Below are 14,221 nucleotides of genomic sequence, written 5' to 3'. Positions count from 1 at the left end.
AGGGGTGAATTACATCCAACACTGAGACTGCTGGGGTGACCTTGAAATACTGGACCCTTTTACAGCCAAAGTCCTTTGGGGTGGGGGGAAGAGAGCCTGCATTCCTGACATTATTGAAGTGGACATTGTTAATTATGTGTGAAGGTGGATTACTGCATGGCATGCAATGAGTCATTAATGTTAATCAATCAGAAGTACAAGGAATATGCCTTTTTCTTTATTAACAATAACCTCCTGGAGGGTCTTTGCCCCTATGGTTAAAAGGAAATATGCTGAGGGAAGAAAGAAAGAAATAATAACACAATTAAATGAGAGGTATTAAGGCATGTTTTCAATCTTCCTCTCCTGATTCTGGGCCTTGATTCAAATCTCATTCAATGTATTCAGCTATGTTGTGTGTTCTTGAGCAATAACCTTGCTTGTGCTGGTTTTGCAAGCCATCAGTTATACCCGAAATTTAACTAATAGCCATATTGACAGCTCCCCAAATTCACAGTTTACGTCTCCAGGAAAGATCTGATCTTCGAGAAAGATGCAGAAAGATCATACAGGACAGGTGGTCCCCCCAGTGCAAGCTGACTTCAGTGAACTCCCAATGATTCGTGGTATTGTGGCACTTAAGCACTGAACTCCTTCCTAGTGTGTGCAGATGCTATGCCAGCAGAGGAGAAGAAAGCAGCTCTTACTACTCAGACCTTCAAATTACCATGTAACAGGAACAGCGAGATCTAGGCAGAGGGACACAGTGGCAAGCAGCAGAAAGACAGGGCTTTAATGCAGTACCTTCCTGTACACTGCTTTATTTTTTTTCTCATCAAAGCAAAGTTTTATCCTGGGATTTGAAAGAAAAATAGAAGGGGGCTTTGGGAGTAGTTTAGATGAATACTTTTGGAGAAGAATTGAATTTTTCCTTGGGGAGCCAACAAAGGGCTCAGGAGACATGTCCTCATCTTTGAAAGTTAGGGATAGCTAAGGCGTTAGTCCTACTACTCCTCTTTGAATCAAGAAAGCATTACCCTGCCTGGCAGAATGACATTATTTAGTTGCCTGTGTGTTTTCGATCCCAGAATTGGAGTGCTGGACTGTAAACCCTACAGGCTTCTTGCTTTGTACAGACTCAGCACAGTGGGACTCTGCTTGCTTTGCTTAGCACAGTGGGACCTCTAGGTAGGTAATGCTGCTTGATGCTGAAGTGGCCGTGGAGTACTTGTAATGATTGCCTCAAGGCATGCTCAGTTGCTCTCTATTTTCGTAGTGAAGTGCAGCCGTGGTAAATAAGGCCTTTTTGTTGTTGAGTACTAGATAAAAAACTGTTCAGCTGGAGTGCTGAAGTTTAATGTCCAGTATCTAAATGCCCGGTGGAATCCTTTGACCTGATATGAAATGATTCAGAGTAACTGGAAAGAAATTATGAAGTATCAGCATGGTTAATTAATTCCACATCCAGCTGCCTAACTTCTCTTTATTCTGTCCCCGCTGATTTTAGAGGTCCCCGGCATTTGAAAAGAGGAAGGGTTGAATGCACGTCAGTGCATTCTCCAAATGAGACTGCTTGCCTGATCAAGAAGTAACTGTTGAAACATCTGAGTGGCAATTTAGATTTTAAAAACAGCGATCTCTCAAGAATATAGGCTCATGCATCATTTTTACTAGCCTTGCTGCTCTCAGTTATTCAGGTAGTTATTTTTTTTATTGGATAGATATCTGTGTGTTTGTATGTGCATGGTTTTATTAGTTTATTCTTAACCTTGTAAGAAACATCTTTTCCCTAATAAATATCTCTGAGTACTACATGTTGCTTCTGGGCTGGTGCAGTGATGTATCATCACAGCCTTGCGTCTAAACCTTTATGGATTTAGTGTCCTCCCAGAGATCTCACAATAATTTACAGATTTTTTTTTTTCCAAATTCCAGCCCCTGGACTCACATGAACATATGCAAACACTGTTATTCATTATACTGCATTTGGTTCTGGCTGCCAGTTTGGCAGAGGAAAACTGGGAAATCTAGCGGTGATTTATGATTTATATATTTAAAAAAAGGAATCAAAAAGCCGATTAAAAAAAGCACTTAGATTGTATTGCTTTAGAGATAATTCAAAGGTAATCTCCTAGCTTTAGGGAGCATGATTACTCATTTTTCAACATCTGAGGTTTGCTATCTTGTTGCTTAGTGACGGCAAAAGCTGTTACCCCTCCTGTAGGCCGTGGTTTCTGTACTGAGTGACGTGCAGAGATTAGAGCTTTGTAGGCTGGCTTTCCAACCCCACAAGAACCAGCACAGGGCTGTGCTAAATGTAATTATCTTTAGACAAATGCAGATAGCAGGCCTGGAGTGGAGGTACTTGGATAACGTGCAATATGGGGATTTTTCTGGGAAGTGCAGCCAAACTCCGAAACGCTGTGCCCAGATAATAGCTCTGCGTACACGTTAGGAATCACTGAAGCTGAGAGCAGGTGACAAAATCTCCTACACTTAAATATATTCTTTTCCAAAAGAACATGTGACCCCGTGTTTATTTTCATACTATGAAAGCAAACTTGGGAACGTGGCCCATAGCAGCACTACCTATTGATGTGCGCCATCAGACTTTCACCTGCTGTTTCTATTATCCTTGGCTTTATGAGCTTGATCCTATGAATCTTAGCCTTGAATTAAACTGGGGATTTTATCTTTCAGTCCCACTGAGGCAAAGCTGACCATGTAACTATCTACCTGGAAAATGGTCTGGCTGACTGTATTTCACAGGATTCTCTGTGCCTGTACAGATGGCAAGAGGGTTTGGCTGGAGGCTAAAGAACATTTGAAGGAATTTCTGCAAATATGAACATATTCTAATAGCTAGACTTGTAAAAGCAAAGCTTTCACGTTTGAGAAATATATTTTTTGAGTGGTAGAGAATGAAGAAAATATTACCTAATTTATTACTGAATGCTTGTGAAAGACTTAATACTCATAAAACCAGCAGCATGCCAAAGACAACAGAGGTGATCCTGCAGCGTGTCTCTGCACGTTTCCTTGCAAAACTGTGCCAAAGCTCCTTAATCCTGATCTTAATTATTTCAGGGGAAGGCATTTGCTGAACAAAGAACTGCAACTGTGTAAAGTCCGTGCACTGAGGTTTGTGAGGAAGCCAAAATATCCAGCCAGGGTGGAACTGGGGTCCACCAACACCATAGCATTGTGGCTGAGCTCTTAGGATTTTAAGTGGAAGGCCTGATCCATGATCCATGCAGCTGTTCCTACAGGAAGACCTCAGTCTGTAGGGGGAAGACTGAGGCACTTGACCACAGTAAATTACAATGGAACTAAAGCTTCCTTGTCCCTGCCCTGCTGTCATATTTGTGAAAGCCTAATTATTATGCAGCTGGCAATCTGAGAAAGGGTATTTTCACGTAATTTAATTCTTCCTCCTCATGTTTACACAATTTAATTCTTCATGCTCAAATGACCCCATGCAAGATAGCCAGCCAGTGCCTTCCGTCCCTTTTTTACAGAAGTATGTGTTACACAGATTCCTGGGAAAAGGTTGTGTAGGTTTTTGTTTGTGAACAGTGTCACAAGTAAGCGTGGGCCTCCTAGGTGCTGATACCAGTTCTTTGGAATTCCCTGCACCCTTCTAAAGTTCCTCTTTAAGATTTGTGCTGGTGGCATTTTACAGCTCTGTGTCATCAGCTGCGTTGTGTGCTGTGATCTGGCTTTCTCTCTCCCTGCTTGGATGACTGTAACTTTTGAAATGGAGCGAACCGACTGACAGCCGTATTCTTGTTTGAGTAAAGGTGCTGTTCGGAAAGTGAGTCTTTGCCTGTGCGCTTGAGCTTGGTGAAACCTGAAGGATGGCTCATGGTAACTGTGGGATGGAGCATGGCCTAAGGATGCACTGTGGGGACTTTCTATCTATTAGTTTATTAATGATAATAGCTGCAGTACTCTTATTTAGGTATAAAAATGTGTACTCTTCTGAAAGGCCCTTTGATGTTTTGGAGGGGGATGGTCTTTTTGCTGAATGTACATGTGTAGAGCAGTGTGAATTCTGGGGTTGTTCACAATTTCACTTCCCTCTTGAGGCAAAAATCTCAGCGTCCAAGTATCCCAGTTTGGCTGCTATGGGTGACTGGTTTTATTTGCAAGCTACCTGGACTTCCGAAGGATTTCTCTCTTGCAATTGTTAAACATAATAAACATCCCTGCCCCTTCCCAATGCTTCAAACCCAACAACCTCAACGTAGAAAACAGTTTAAGTCCTTTCTACTGAGAAGCAATGCTGGCAAGTCAACCCCTTGAGAACAGGCTGTTCTCTGCACTCGGATGTTTCATAGACCAGAGTTTTGCTTCCCCATACCCAAAAAAAGCCTTAACCAGTAAGAATTTGCTGCTCTGCAATGCTGAGCAGACAGGAACCATAACCACTTCAAAACCTAGCACAGAGGTTGTACATATATGGGGATTGTGAATACGTCCAGGCTGGGCACCAATGATTTGTCTCCCGACAAGAAATCATTGCAATTACTTGACAGTACAACAGTTGTCTCTTCAAAAAAGAAACAAAAAAAAAACAACCCACCAAAAAAGTTGTGACTGTTGTGTCTGTCTGCGTAGTGCCATGCAACCCAAAGCAGCCTGGCATCTGGCTGGGTTGGCACTGCTGGGAACATAGCAGAGGAGCTCACTTCAACCAACAAAAACTTGAGGTTCTGCATGGCCCTTTAATTGTGGGTTCTTGCAAGCATTAGGGATTTGTAGTCTTGCTCCCCACAAAGTACCTTCATCATAAATATGTATATGTATAGTTAAGGGGTGATACCATGCTTAGTGAACACACACATTTATGTTATGTCCTAAAGCCCTTGGACTAAAGACCTTCTCCTGGGGAGCGTGGGGGAAATCGGCACGGACACCATGCTACTGTATAGGAAACCTTCCCCTCTGGGCTTCCTGGGAATGAGCTCTACTCTTTGCAGGCTTCTCTGCTACACTTTGGTTTGCTGCAGGGTGCAGACTGTGGCTCAAACTTGAAGCCATACTCCTTCTTTATGGCCTGGCTTTTCTTCTCCACTAAGCAAACTTCCGTTGAAACATCTGAACATTTCACTACAACTTTAGAGCTTGCTGCTGGAAGAGACAGGAACGGGCAGTACCCTAGCAGTTTCAGCACAACACACAACCATACACTTAATTTTAGGCTTATTTTTAGCAATGTGAAGTCACTGGTATTCTTCAGAAGCTAAGTTTAAACACGTGCCTTGTGTTTCTGATTGGATTGGAGAGCGAGGACAGAACTCATTTTCTTGTCAGCTCTGAACCAAACAATTCCTGGTGAAGAAAAAAACATCTAGTAAGAACTAATGAATATGAATCTTAAGCAGTAAAGCTACGTCTCCTGCAAGCTGAGGCAAACAAATATATAAGAATAATACAGAGAAAAGGGAATGGCTGAATTATTCTTAATAAATACAAGCTAACGCAGCAGTAAAGGGTACCGTTGCATAAAATCTCTGGTGATAATTTTGAATATATGCTATCACAGTGCCAGCATTTACGTTTCTCAGAGTAAAAAAAGGCTGCCGGTGCAGGTTTTTTTTTTTATAACATCCCAAGCGCATCAGTACTTCATTTAAATCAGCATTCACTATCAATACCGTGGCTTCATTGCTTCAGTTGCACAATCTGACCATAACTGATTGCTTGCAGTTATTTGAAATGCATCTTTTCTGCTGGCAATTACTTTATTTACTGCTTGCCTGTAAAACAATAATGCCTTCCCCTGTGGGCACAAAGGCAGATTAACATCAGTAATTACTAAAGCAGATGTTTGTATGTGAGTACCCATTTCTTAGAGGCAGATTATCTTCTGCATTGGTGTAAGGGAAAGGGATTCAAATCGGGTGATGCTGCATCCCACAAGTGATATGAGCAGCATGGGGCTCAGCAGAGGGAGCTAGGTAGCTTCCCCCACCTCACCTCCATTGTGCAGGAATCACTCTCTGCAGCGTGATAATCGCTGACCATACTGAAATACATCCTGAGAGTTGTTTGGCATTTAATGCCTAAAAGTAACTGCCAATGACTGAACAGGGCTAAGTGCTACTTGCACTTTCTTCCTGTTGGTTTTTTCTGTTCCCAAGAAATCTAGGGCCGTGCTTTCGAGAGAGCTCAACACCTAGACTGAGGGCCTGTTTCCTAATAACTCTGTTCCCACTCAATTGCCTGAAAGGTGCACTTAGCACAAGTGCTAAGCTTATTTAAAGTAGACGGTCATTAGCTCCTTCCAGGCTACTGTGAAGAGCAAAGGAAGCATGGTTGTGTCTCGCAAGGACTGGAGGGAGGGTCCTTACTAATCCGCCTGGACTGCCAGGACTGAAATATGTTCAGAGCAGCCCTTTGGTGCTTTTGAAGCCTGTCCTCGCACATGGTGTTTTTCAGCTGAAGTCTATCCAGAAAAAAACACCCCTGTCAGCTTGTGGTGAGAGCTTGCCAGCACGTGAAGGTGCGTGTACACATGCAGAAGAGCTGTGGCTGTGGTCCTGGTTCCCTGGGGACTTTCAAATCAGCTGCCTAGATTTCAGAGACACCCCCTTTTGAAGCTGAGAGCGAAGATAGGGCCCTCATTTTCCTTGTGTGGACAAGTCACGGCATTGCCTCCATTCCTCTCCTGAAAAAAAATGCTTCTGCATGTCAGAGCAGGGAGCAGACAGAAATGGCTGTGGGTCTTGAAGGAAGGCAGAGTCTCCCTCCTTCTCCCACCGTCACTGAATATGGGCTGGTATGGGATGGGTTCATTTCTGTAAGCAGAGGGCACTCTTCAGCAGCAGTGAAACAGCCTTGCCTTTGGTACTGAGTCACTCTCAGCCCCATCTCATAAACTGATGACTATCTTGCTCAAGAGGTTTTCAGGCTTCAAAAGCGATCCTTTTACGAAACACCTCCCTTCCATCACCTTGTGTTAGTTACACAGCGTGGTAGAAGAAGGGGGAACCATGTCAGCACCCCACCCTTCGCTGCTCTAGATTCCCTTAGCGGGATGCAAAGCACTAACCCCAGCATAGATCTGGCCCGCTGCCCCTCGGTTAAGAGAAATTGAAACCAGATGTTCGATCATGCTTTTCCCATTGTTCCTGCCTCTATCACAGTAATTACTCTCTCGAGGGTCATTCAGAGTTCAGCTCAGAGGAGAAACTGTTATTCTTGATTAAAGGACTAGCTTCTTTTTCAGCCATCCTTGTCTAATTGTACTTTGAAAGACATGTCACACTGTTCCAGAGCTTTGCAGTTAGCTACCGAATAGAGATGTCTGTAACTGTTCCTTTGAATGTTACAAGAGAGATGAGGGATGTCAGCAGCACGGGCAAGGAATGTATCAGTTACCTGGAGAAACAAGTATGCTTGGTAACGTAAAAAGCCCACCAGTCCTGAGTGAAACTGAACCATAGACAAAAAGGTAGATGAAAATACATTAGATATTTCACAAATGCAGTCGAACCAACCGTGTAAGAAAACGCTAAAACTCTCTTTTCCTGGTTATACTGATAGCACACAGTATCACAAACTTCTGTAATGTTACTCCTGCTGCTTGGTATATCCCTTAAATTACTGGCTCCTTTTGTCATCTGGCTATTTGAGAATTTCTGTTTTATTTATATTTTAAAAAAGTGCCCCACAGAGTAAAATGGTTGTGCCCTTCAGAAACAAAATGACAAAATGCAGTTTGATTCCATGAACCAGGTCCCCTTTATTCATCAGTTGTAGAGCATCATTTTTTTGACAAGCCTTTTTTTTCCTCAAAATTGCTTTGGTTCAAGTCCTGATTTTGTGTGGCGTGGACTGGCATAGTCAACAAATGCAGCTTGCTTCTGTTTTCATTGTGGGTCTGCAGGGTCCATCTGGCACTGCCCAAGCTGGAGAACCAGGAATTCCAAAGGGCAAGTTCTCTTTGGCAGCTGATCTGCACAGCGAAGTGAGGCATGAACTGTGTCAAAGAGGGACTCTGTCAGCCACCCTTTTGCAGAATAAATATTGGTCCATCTGTTAGGAAAGACAAAGAGAAATCCTGGCACCAAAAAAACTCCAGGGTCTGACACTGCTGGGCACAGACCAGCTCTGCTTTCTGCAGTTATATGTGTGCAACTGAGTGAAGTGTTGATGACCACGGGAGAGGACAACATGACATTGACCAACATGCAACTCCTTTCAGACAGTTAAAAAAGCTGTCAGGCATCCACCAGGTCTCCAGATATGTCTCTGTTTTCTGTGGGAGGGAGCAGGAATCCAGAAGGACCAGGGGAGAGAAGAGGGAATTTTTATATTGATGCTCGAGGATCATGGGCACTCAGGACCTCTAGCACCTGGCTAAGATACTTGGCACAAAGGGGCCAAGCTGACTTCTGAGCTGCAAATCCAGCAGACTCCTTTGCTTGGCTTGACTTGTATCTGGGGAGAAACTCGAAGTGGGGACCATCAATGACCTTAAGTATCCCAGTGATAGAATGTCAAAGTGCCCAGTGCACTTTTTTTTGGGAAAAAGCAGGGTGTGGCAGGCCAGGTACTGCTGCTGCTACCGGCAATGGGATGGCTGTCTCCTGACATGCGGTGCTTGTAGCCAGCAAACTGCAGTCTTTGAGACCTCTCCCCCTCTCTCAAACTGAATGCAAACTTTGCCTGTAGGTTCAAAAGTTGGTGGTGTGGGCAGGAGGGCAGGGAGTGTTTCTGGAAAACCTGTCTGCAGCGTGTGGGAAGGGGTTGGGAATCATTCTTTGGAAAATGTTCCTTTGCCTCAGCTGCAGCTTGGGGCAGCTGTAGGCAGTGGTTTGATGAGGATGAAACTTTCGGTTGGAACTCCAGAGACAATACCCCACCTGTGAGGAGCCAGTACATAGGGCACTTCCCAGAGAGGGAAGAAACCCAGGTTCCCACATCTGTTTCCAGACTGTCACCTCTCTGGGGGCAAGATGGTCCCTGTCTTGGAGAAGATGATCTGCCTAAAGGGGAGGATGAACCTTCTCCTGCAAAAGGTGTCACCACCCCTCACATTACTGAATCAAGGCTCCTCTGCTTCCTCAGTCTTTTCTGCTGGAGTGGCTTTGTGGCATCAGTTGTTCATTGGGCCAGTGACAGTCTGGCATGTGAGAAGAAGCTGAAACCCTGGGTGAGGGCTGGAGGCAGAACAGGGCTGGCCGAATGGGCATGCTGTGGTGTCGGGAGCAGAGGCGAGAGGGAATGCAGCTGTGTCATCCTGTACCTCTCACAATGTCCACTTGCAAAAATAACCACAAGATCACCAGGACTGTACCGAGAGCTGACTTGCTGCCTGCCGGTGTGAGTTTAAGCCACACTGGATACCTTAATTCCAATGAGGTGACCCAAGCAGCTCTAAGACTTTGCTTGCTTGCTTGCCTGCAAGGTGAAAGCTCCCTGAATCCCAAAGGCACCGGTGTTCCCTCTCGCAGTGCTTCCCTTGGGCGGTAGTGTGAGGCACAGATCCCTGCATGTGCCGTGTGGGGCTGGTGACTATCTCCAGTGGCTGGGAGCTGGGGCACCGCTTGGTGAAGGCCTGAGCTGGCAGGGTCAGCACAGGGCGGTGGGAAGAGACCTGGTGGGTACGTTGGAGGTGCAGTGACTGATTCAGGCCAGTGCCGGCTGTCGGCAGCAGTCACTGACAATGCAAAACACAGCCTTCGCCTCTGAAGGCACTTGGCAAGCTCTAACCTTGAGTTTTAAACTGCTCCAGCCTGCATCCAAGGCCAATTAGGGAAAAGACAAATGGAGACAGGCTCCTGCAGCCGCTAGCAGCTCTGGCTCACCTCCCAGTACCCACGTCTCCGTCCCCTCTCTGGTGCTTTCGGTGGTGCTCGTGCTTTTCTCTAGCTGTAAAAACTACCCCAGTGCCCCGTCACTGTTGGATTAGTTGCAGAGCTTGATGCCAAGCAGGGGGATTTTCCCCGTGATAACTCCCATGCTGGATATCGTTAGCGTGTGGGCGGCCTTTCCAAGCCCCCTTTCCTTCCCATGACGAGGCCTGCTGCCGATATTCAGGCACAAAACGTCGCCTTCTCTTCATCTAACAGCTCCATGGGGCCCTGAAGTCTCACTTGAGCTGGCTCCCTCGTGCTCTGTGAGGTCCTGTCTTTCCAAACTTAGAATTCCTGGCGGGATGGGGGCAGAGAGGCTCGTGGTTAGGAGAGGTGGCGGGAAGTGAAGGGATGTGTCTGGGAAGCCCCCTCCGCCACAGACGTCCCGCTGACCGTCGTCAGAGCAATTAGCGTAGATGAGGCAACACCAACGCTGCGGACGCAGATGTAGGAAATGACATGTGGTGTTTTGTGCAGGGAGCCACATTTGTAGCTTAAAATGCTCTGTGGTTTTTATTTTCCCCTCTGCAGCAGAGGGAAATAAGTGCTAGAATAACCCAGGAGGAGGCAGAGCCTGGAAAAAGTCTCCAACTTCCCAGACCTGTGCAGGAAAACATCCTCCTCCACTTGTAGCTCCGCGGAGGGCCGTGGGCAGCGTTAACGGCAGTGCCATGTCCTCACCTACCTCCCGTCCCCTCCCCGAGGGACAGGACAGGGGACACGGGGTGTGTTTCCACAAGCAAAGATGGCTCTGAGGCACAGGCCTTTTCCCCCCAGGGCAGAGAGGTTTCAGGGGTTACCAAAACCCTCTCCCCCTCACAGCGCTGGCCTTTGAAGAGAAAGCAGCACCAGGCGGGACTTCAGAGGGGAGCTTCTGGTCAGGCACCTTGCCCGACCCTAAAGCCTGTCCCGGGGCACCCCGAGTCCCCTCACCGGGAAGCCTTGTGCCAGGCAACCATGAGGCAGCCATGAGCCCGGCACTCGGGCTGCTCCCCAGAAAGCCTGAGGGTGCAAAGCCCTGTCTGGGGACGAGCAGCTGACACCGCCCACCCATAGCAGGACGCGGGGCTGCAGGCCGGAGGGAGGGAGCGGGCGGGCCGGGGCGGTGTGTTTTGGGCCGAGGCCACCGCCCGCCCCGCCCCGCCCCGCTCCGCCGGCCTTAAAATGGCGGCGGCCGCCGTGGGGTGGTGATAGAGTGCGCAGCCATGGCGGGAGAGAAGGGTTGCTTGATGCTGCTGGCCGCCGCCCTGCTGCTCGTCGGCGCCGTGGTGGGCGCCCAGGACCGCCCGCGGCTCGTGGGGGCCCCGGTGACCATCGACGATGCCAACAACGACGAGGGCCTGCAGCGGGCCTTGGAGTTCGCCATGGCGGAGTACAACAGGGCCAGCAACGACATGTACTCCAGCCGGGTGGTGCGGATCATCAGCGCCAAGAGGCAGGTGGGTGCCCGGGGCGGCACGGCCCCTCGCCGGGACGGGCTTGGAAACGGCGGCGGCCGACGGGGCGGGGTGTCCCGGGCCGGGGGGTGTGTGTGGTGGTGGGGTTAGTGCCGGCCCTGGCACCCTCCGGGGAGCGGCTGAGAATGGGGCCTGTGGGGTTTCCATGAAGAAGGAGCAGGCCTGAGGCTTGAGGGGTTGTTAAAGCTGGTTTTGTTGTCCTTTTTTTTTTCTTTTTTTCCCCCTACAGAAGGTGAATAAGGGTCCTTTTTTTTTTTTATTTATAGCTTGGGTTCTACCAGGCTGAGTGCCCGTGGGTGCTGTGTGTTGCTGAAGAAGCTAGTAACTTCCTCATGTTGCTGATGGGTTAACACATGTCTCTGTTTACTGACTAAGGCAGCTGCCCTGTGAGACTTGTTTACTTGGATTGGGTTTCCTGTTTTTGGAAGGGTGCCAAGTGCCTCTTCTGTGGAGGTCGCCACATGCGATCCTCTCTGTACTTTTGGAGTCTGTTTTCCATCGTGTAACCAGAAAACTGCCTGCCTTTCTGCTAGGCTTCGCTCAACAGAGAGCCCTTCTGTATGTGCTGCAAATAAAGCTGCTTCTGCCCCCTTGTTTTGTTGCAGATTGTGGCTGGAATCAAGTACACAATAGAAGTTGAGGTTGGCCGGACAACTTGCCCCAAGCCAGCAAATGATCTCCAGAGCTGTGCTTTCCATGATGCACCGCAGATGGCTAAGGTAGGATCCAGAGCACAGTGTGCTGGCCCCTGGGTTTCCAACCCCTTCCCTCTGGCTGCCTTAGTACAGAGAGGTATGGGCGGTGTCTCCTGTCTGCCCCAGCCAAGATCAGAGACCTCATGCCTTTAAACTTAACAAGATGCTGCCCTTGTGGAACTTGTCTTGCCAGATGATGGTGACAGAGAAGGCAGGGCCTCTTAGCCTGTTCTGCAAGTGGGGATCTGAGGCTGTAGTGCATGGAGGACTGTGCCTCAGTCCTCTTAAGAAGGTGTTCATGATCTGTATCACAAGGATATGTGAAGGAAACTCTGCCAGGCCTACAGGTCTCCTGGCTCTCAGTCCAGTGTCCCCATATTCTCACTCCTCCTGTCCTGTGCTGATGTAAACATGCTTGACTTGACACACTTTCCTGGGGGACTTGGATTACTGTGACTAGTGCTTTGGGCTAAGGACTGATCACAGGAGGCAGATTACTCCTGTTCTCTGTGTCCACCAAGCTGTCATGTGGGAGTCTTGTCTAATAGCAATGCTCTGAAAGGAGTACTTTAGCTTTTCAGGTGAGAGCACTAAATACATCTGCCTTGATCTGGCCTCAGTCTAGTTCTTCTCTAGTACTTCATTACTTGTATTAATTGTAGTGATTGGCTTAACTTCTCTGTGTACACGCCCTTTGTGCCTGCATGTATGAGAAGTGTAACTGCACACAAGCGATCCATTAAGCACCCAGCTAGAAGCTTGTGTGTACCATTACGACAGCGGCAGTGGTTTAACATGTGTACATACGGATTAGCTGTGCAGGTGCGCTCACCTGTGCCTGAGAGCTTATATTGGAGTATTACCTGTGCTGAAAACTTTCCTCTGTGTGACTGGGTAAAGAAGGTAACCAGATCTTCAGAAGTGCTGACTGCTCAGCATCTCTCTTGGTGTTTAGGAGAAATGATTCATCTCGAGCAGGTACTAACAAGGGTGGTGTTCTAGAGTCTGTGTCAGGAGAGTGCAAATCTAGAGTGCCACAGAAGTGGCATATGTTCTGGATCATGTGGGGTACTAAATCAGTGTAGAACAATGGTCAACGACACTGTTCTGTGCTCTTAATCTGATAACTGCTTTTTTCTTTCTCTCCTTAGCACACCATTTGCAACTTCGTAGTGTACACTGTTCCTTGGCTAAACCAAATCAAACTACTGGAGAGTAACTGCCAGTAAGCCTACCTTGGTTCCAGCGGAGACCAGCAACCAGTTGCTCAGATTTAAAAGAAAAAAAAAAAAGCAATAACACAAATTGAGATGGGCTTTATCAATGCCTGTTAACTCAAATACTTAGGTATGCTTGTGCTATGCAAGTTAAACTATGTAACTTTCCTCTAAAGTACGGTGTGATCTCAACTTTATTCTTTGTAACTGCATTTTAGAGCAGCTGTTTTGGTCTTCCTACAGCTTTCCCAATAAAGTAACTCCAACATCAGAATGCTGATTTAAAAAAAAACAACCACTTGGTTTCCCTGTTAAGTGACTAATGTAAACATGAAAACTTAATTAATAATTGCTGTGATGTGTGGCTTTTCTTTGAATGTGTGCTGTCTTGGAGGGAGGGTTTGCTTTTGTCTATGACCTAGTCTATCATGCCTAAAGAACGGGATGAGAAGGAATGTGGGGCCCTGATCACAGGGGAGATAAATGCTGCCTCCCTGGCCTTGAATAAGGGATGGAAGTCCTTGGTTGTTTTGACTGAAGAAACAATCTGCTTTTGAAAAAGACTGTGGTGTGCAGCCCTTCATCTTGGGAGGATTAGCCAAAGCTTCTACTAAAGTGGTGATTTCAGGTCCCAGCTGTTGTGTGGCTGGGCTGTGTGTGTGTCCATGCAGCTGTGCTGTGAAAATGAACTGCTCCTGTGTCTTCCTGCACTGCCTTTGAGCTGTTTAGGAACCCTTGCTTCCTATGGCACCTGGTCTTGCAGGTGACCCTGTTGAACCCCAGGGCTTTCCTTCCAATCCAAGCGGTAGCATAGCTTGCTGCATTTAGAACCTGAACCAGTGGAGCTGGAGGAACACCTTCTTCAGCATGTGTGCCTGACCCATCACAGCTCCTGTTCGCAAGCGAAGATGGGCACAGAAATGCCTGGAGTGGATCAGTGACAAGCCCGTCTGGGCCAGGAGACTGGGCTGTATTCTGGCTGTGTGTTAGCTGGTGGGAGTTTGACT

At 47.3% G+C, this 14,221-nt stretch overlaps 1 protein-coding gene across 1 annotated transcript; it reads left to right on the top strand.

Annotated features, from left to right (window-relative positions):
- The first annotated feature begins 10,776 nt into the window (after nucleotides 1-10,776).
- LOC141740320 (cystatin-like) lies at nucleotides 10,777-13,563 on the top strand. Its single transcript, XM_074578794.1, has 3 exons — nucleotides 10,777-11,284; nucleotides 11,908-12,021; nucleotides 13,149-13,563. The coding sequence occupies exons 1-3, from the start codon at nucleotides 11,051-11,053 to the stop codon at nucleotides 13,224-13,226; spliced, it is 426 nt and encodes a 141-aa protein (XP_074434895.1). The 5' UTR covers nucleotides 10,777-11,050; the 3' UTR covers nucleotides 13,227-13,563.
- Nucleotides 13,564-14,221: the final 658 nt, after the last annotated feature.

This window comes from Larus michahellis, chromosome 3 (genome assembly GCF_964199755.1).
Source record: "Larus michahellis chromosome 3, bLarMic1.1, whole genome shotgun sequence".
Taxonomy (NCBI): domain Eukaryota; kingdom Metazoa; phylum Chordata; class Aves; order Charadriiformes; family Laridae; genus Larus; species Larus michahellis.
The sequence above is the reverse complement of the archived record's forward strand: the minus strand, read 5'-3'. Positions and strand labels throughout refer to the sequence as shown.

Excerpts from the sequence above, each read along its gene's own strand:
- LOC141740320 (XM_074578794.1), top strand. The coding sequence starts at position 11,051 with ATGGCGGGAGAGAAGGGTTGCTTGATGCTGCTGGCCGCCGCCCTGCTG. Across the intron at positions 11,285-11,907 it reads TCATCAGCGCCAAGAGGCAG|ATTGTGGCTGGAATCAAGTA; the intron begins GTGGGTGCCCGG and ends GTTTTGTTGCAG. Across the intron at positions 12,022-13,148 it reads ATGCACCGCAGATGGCTAAG|CACACCATTTGCAACTTCGT; the intron begins GTAGGATCCAGA and ends TTCTCTCCTTAG.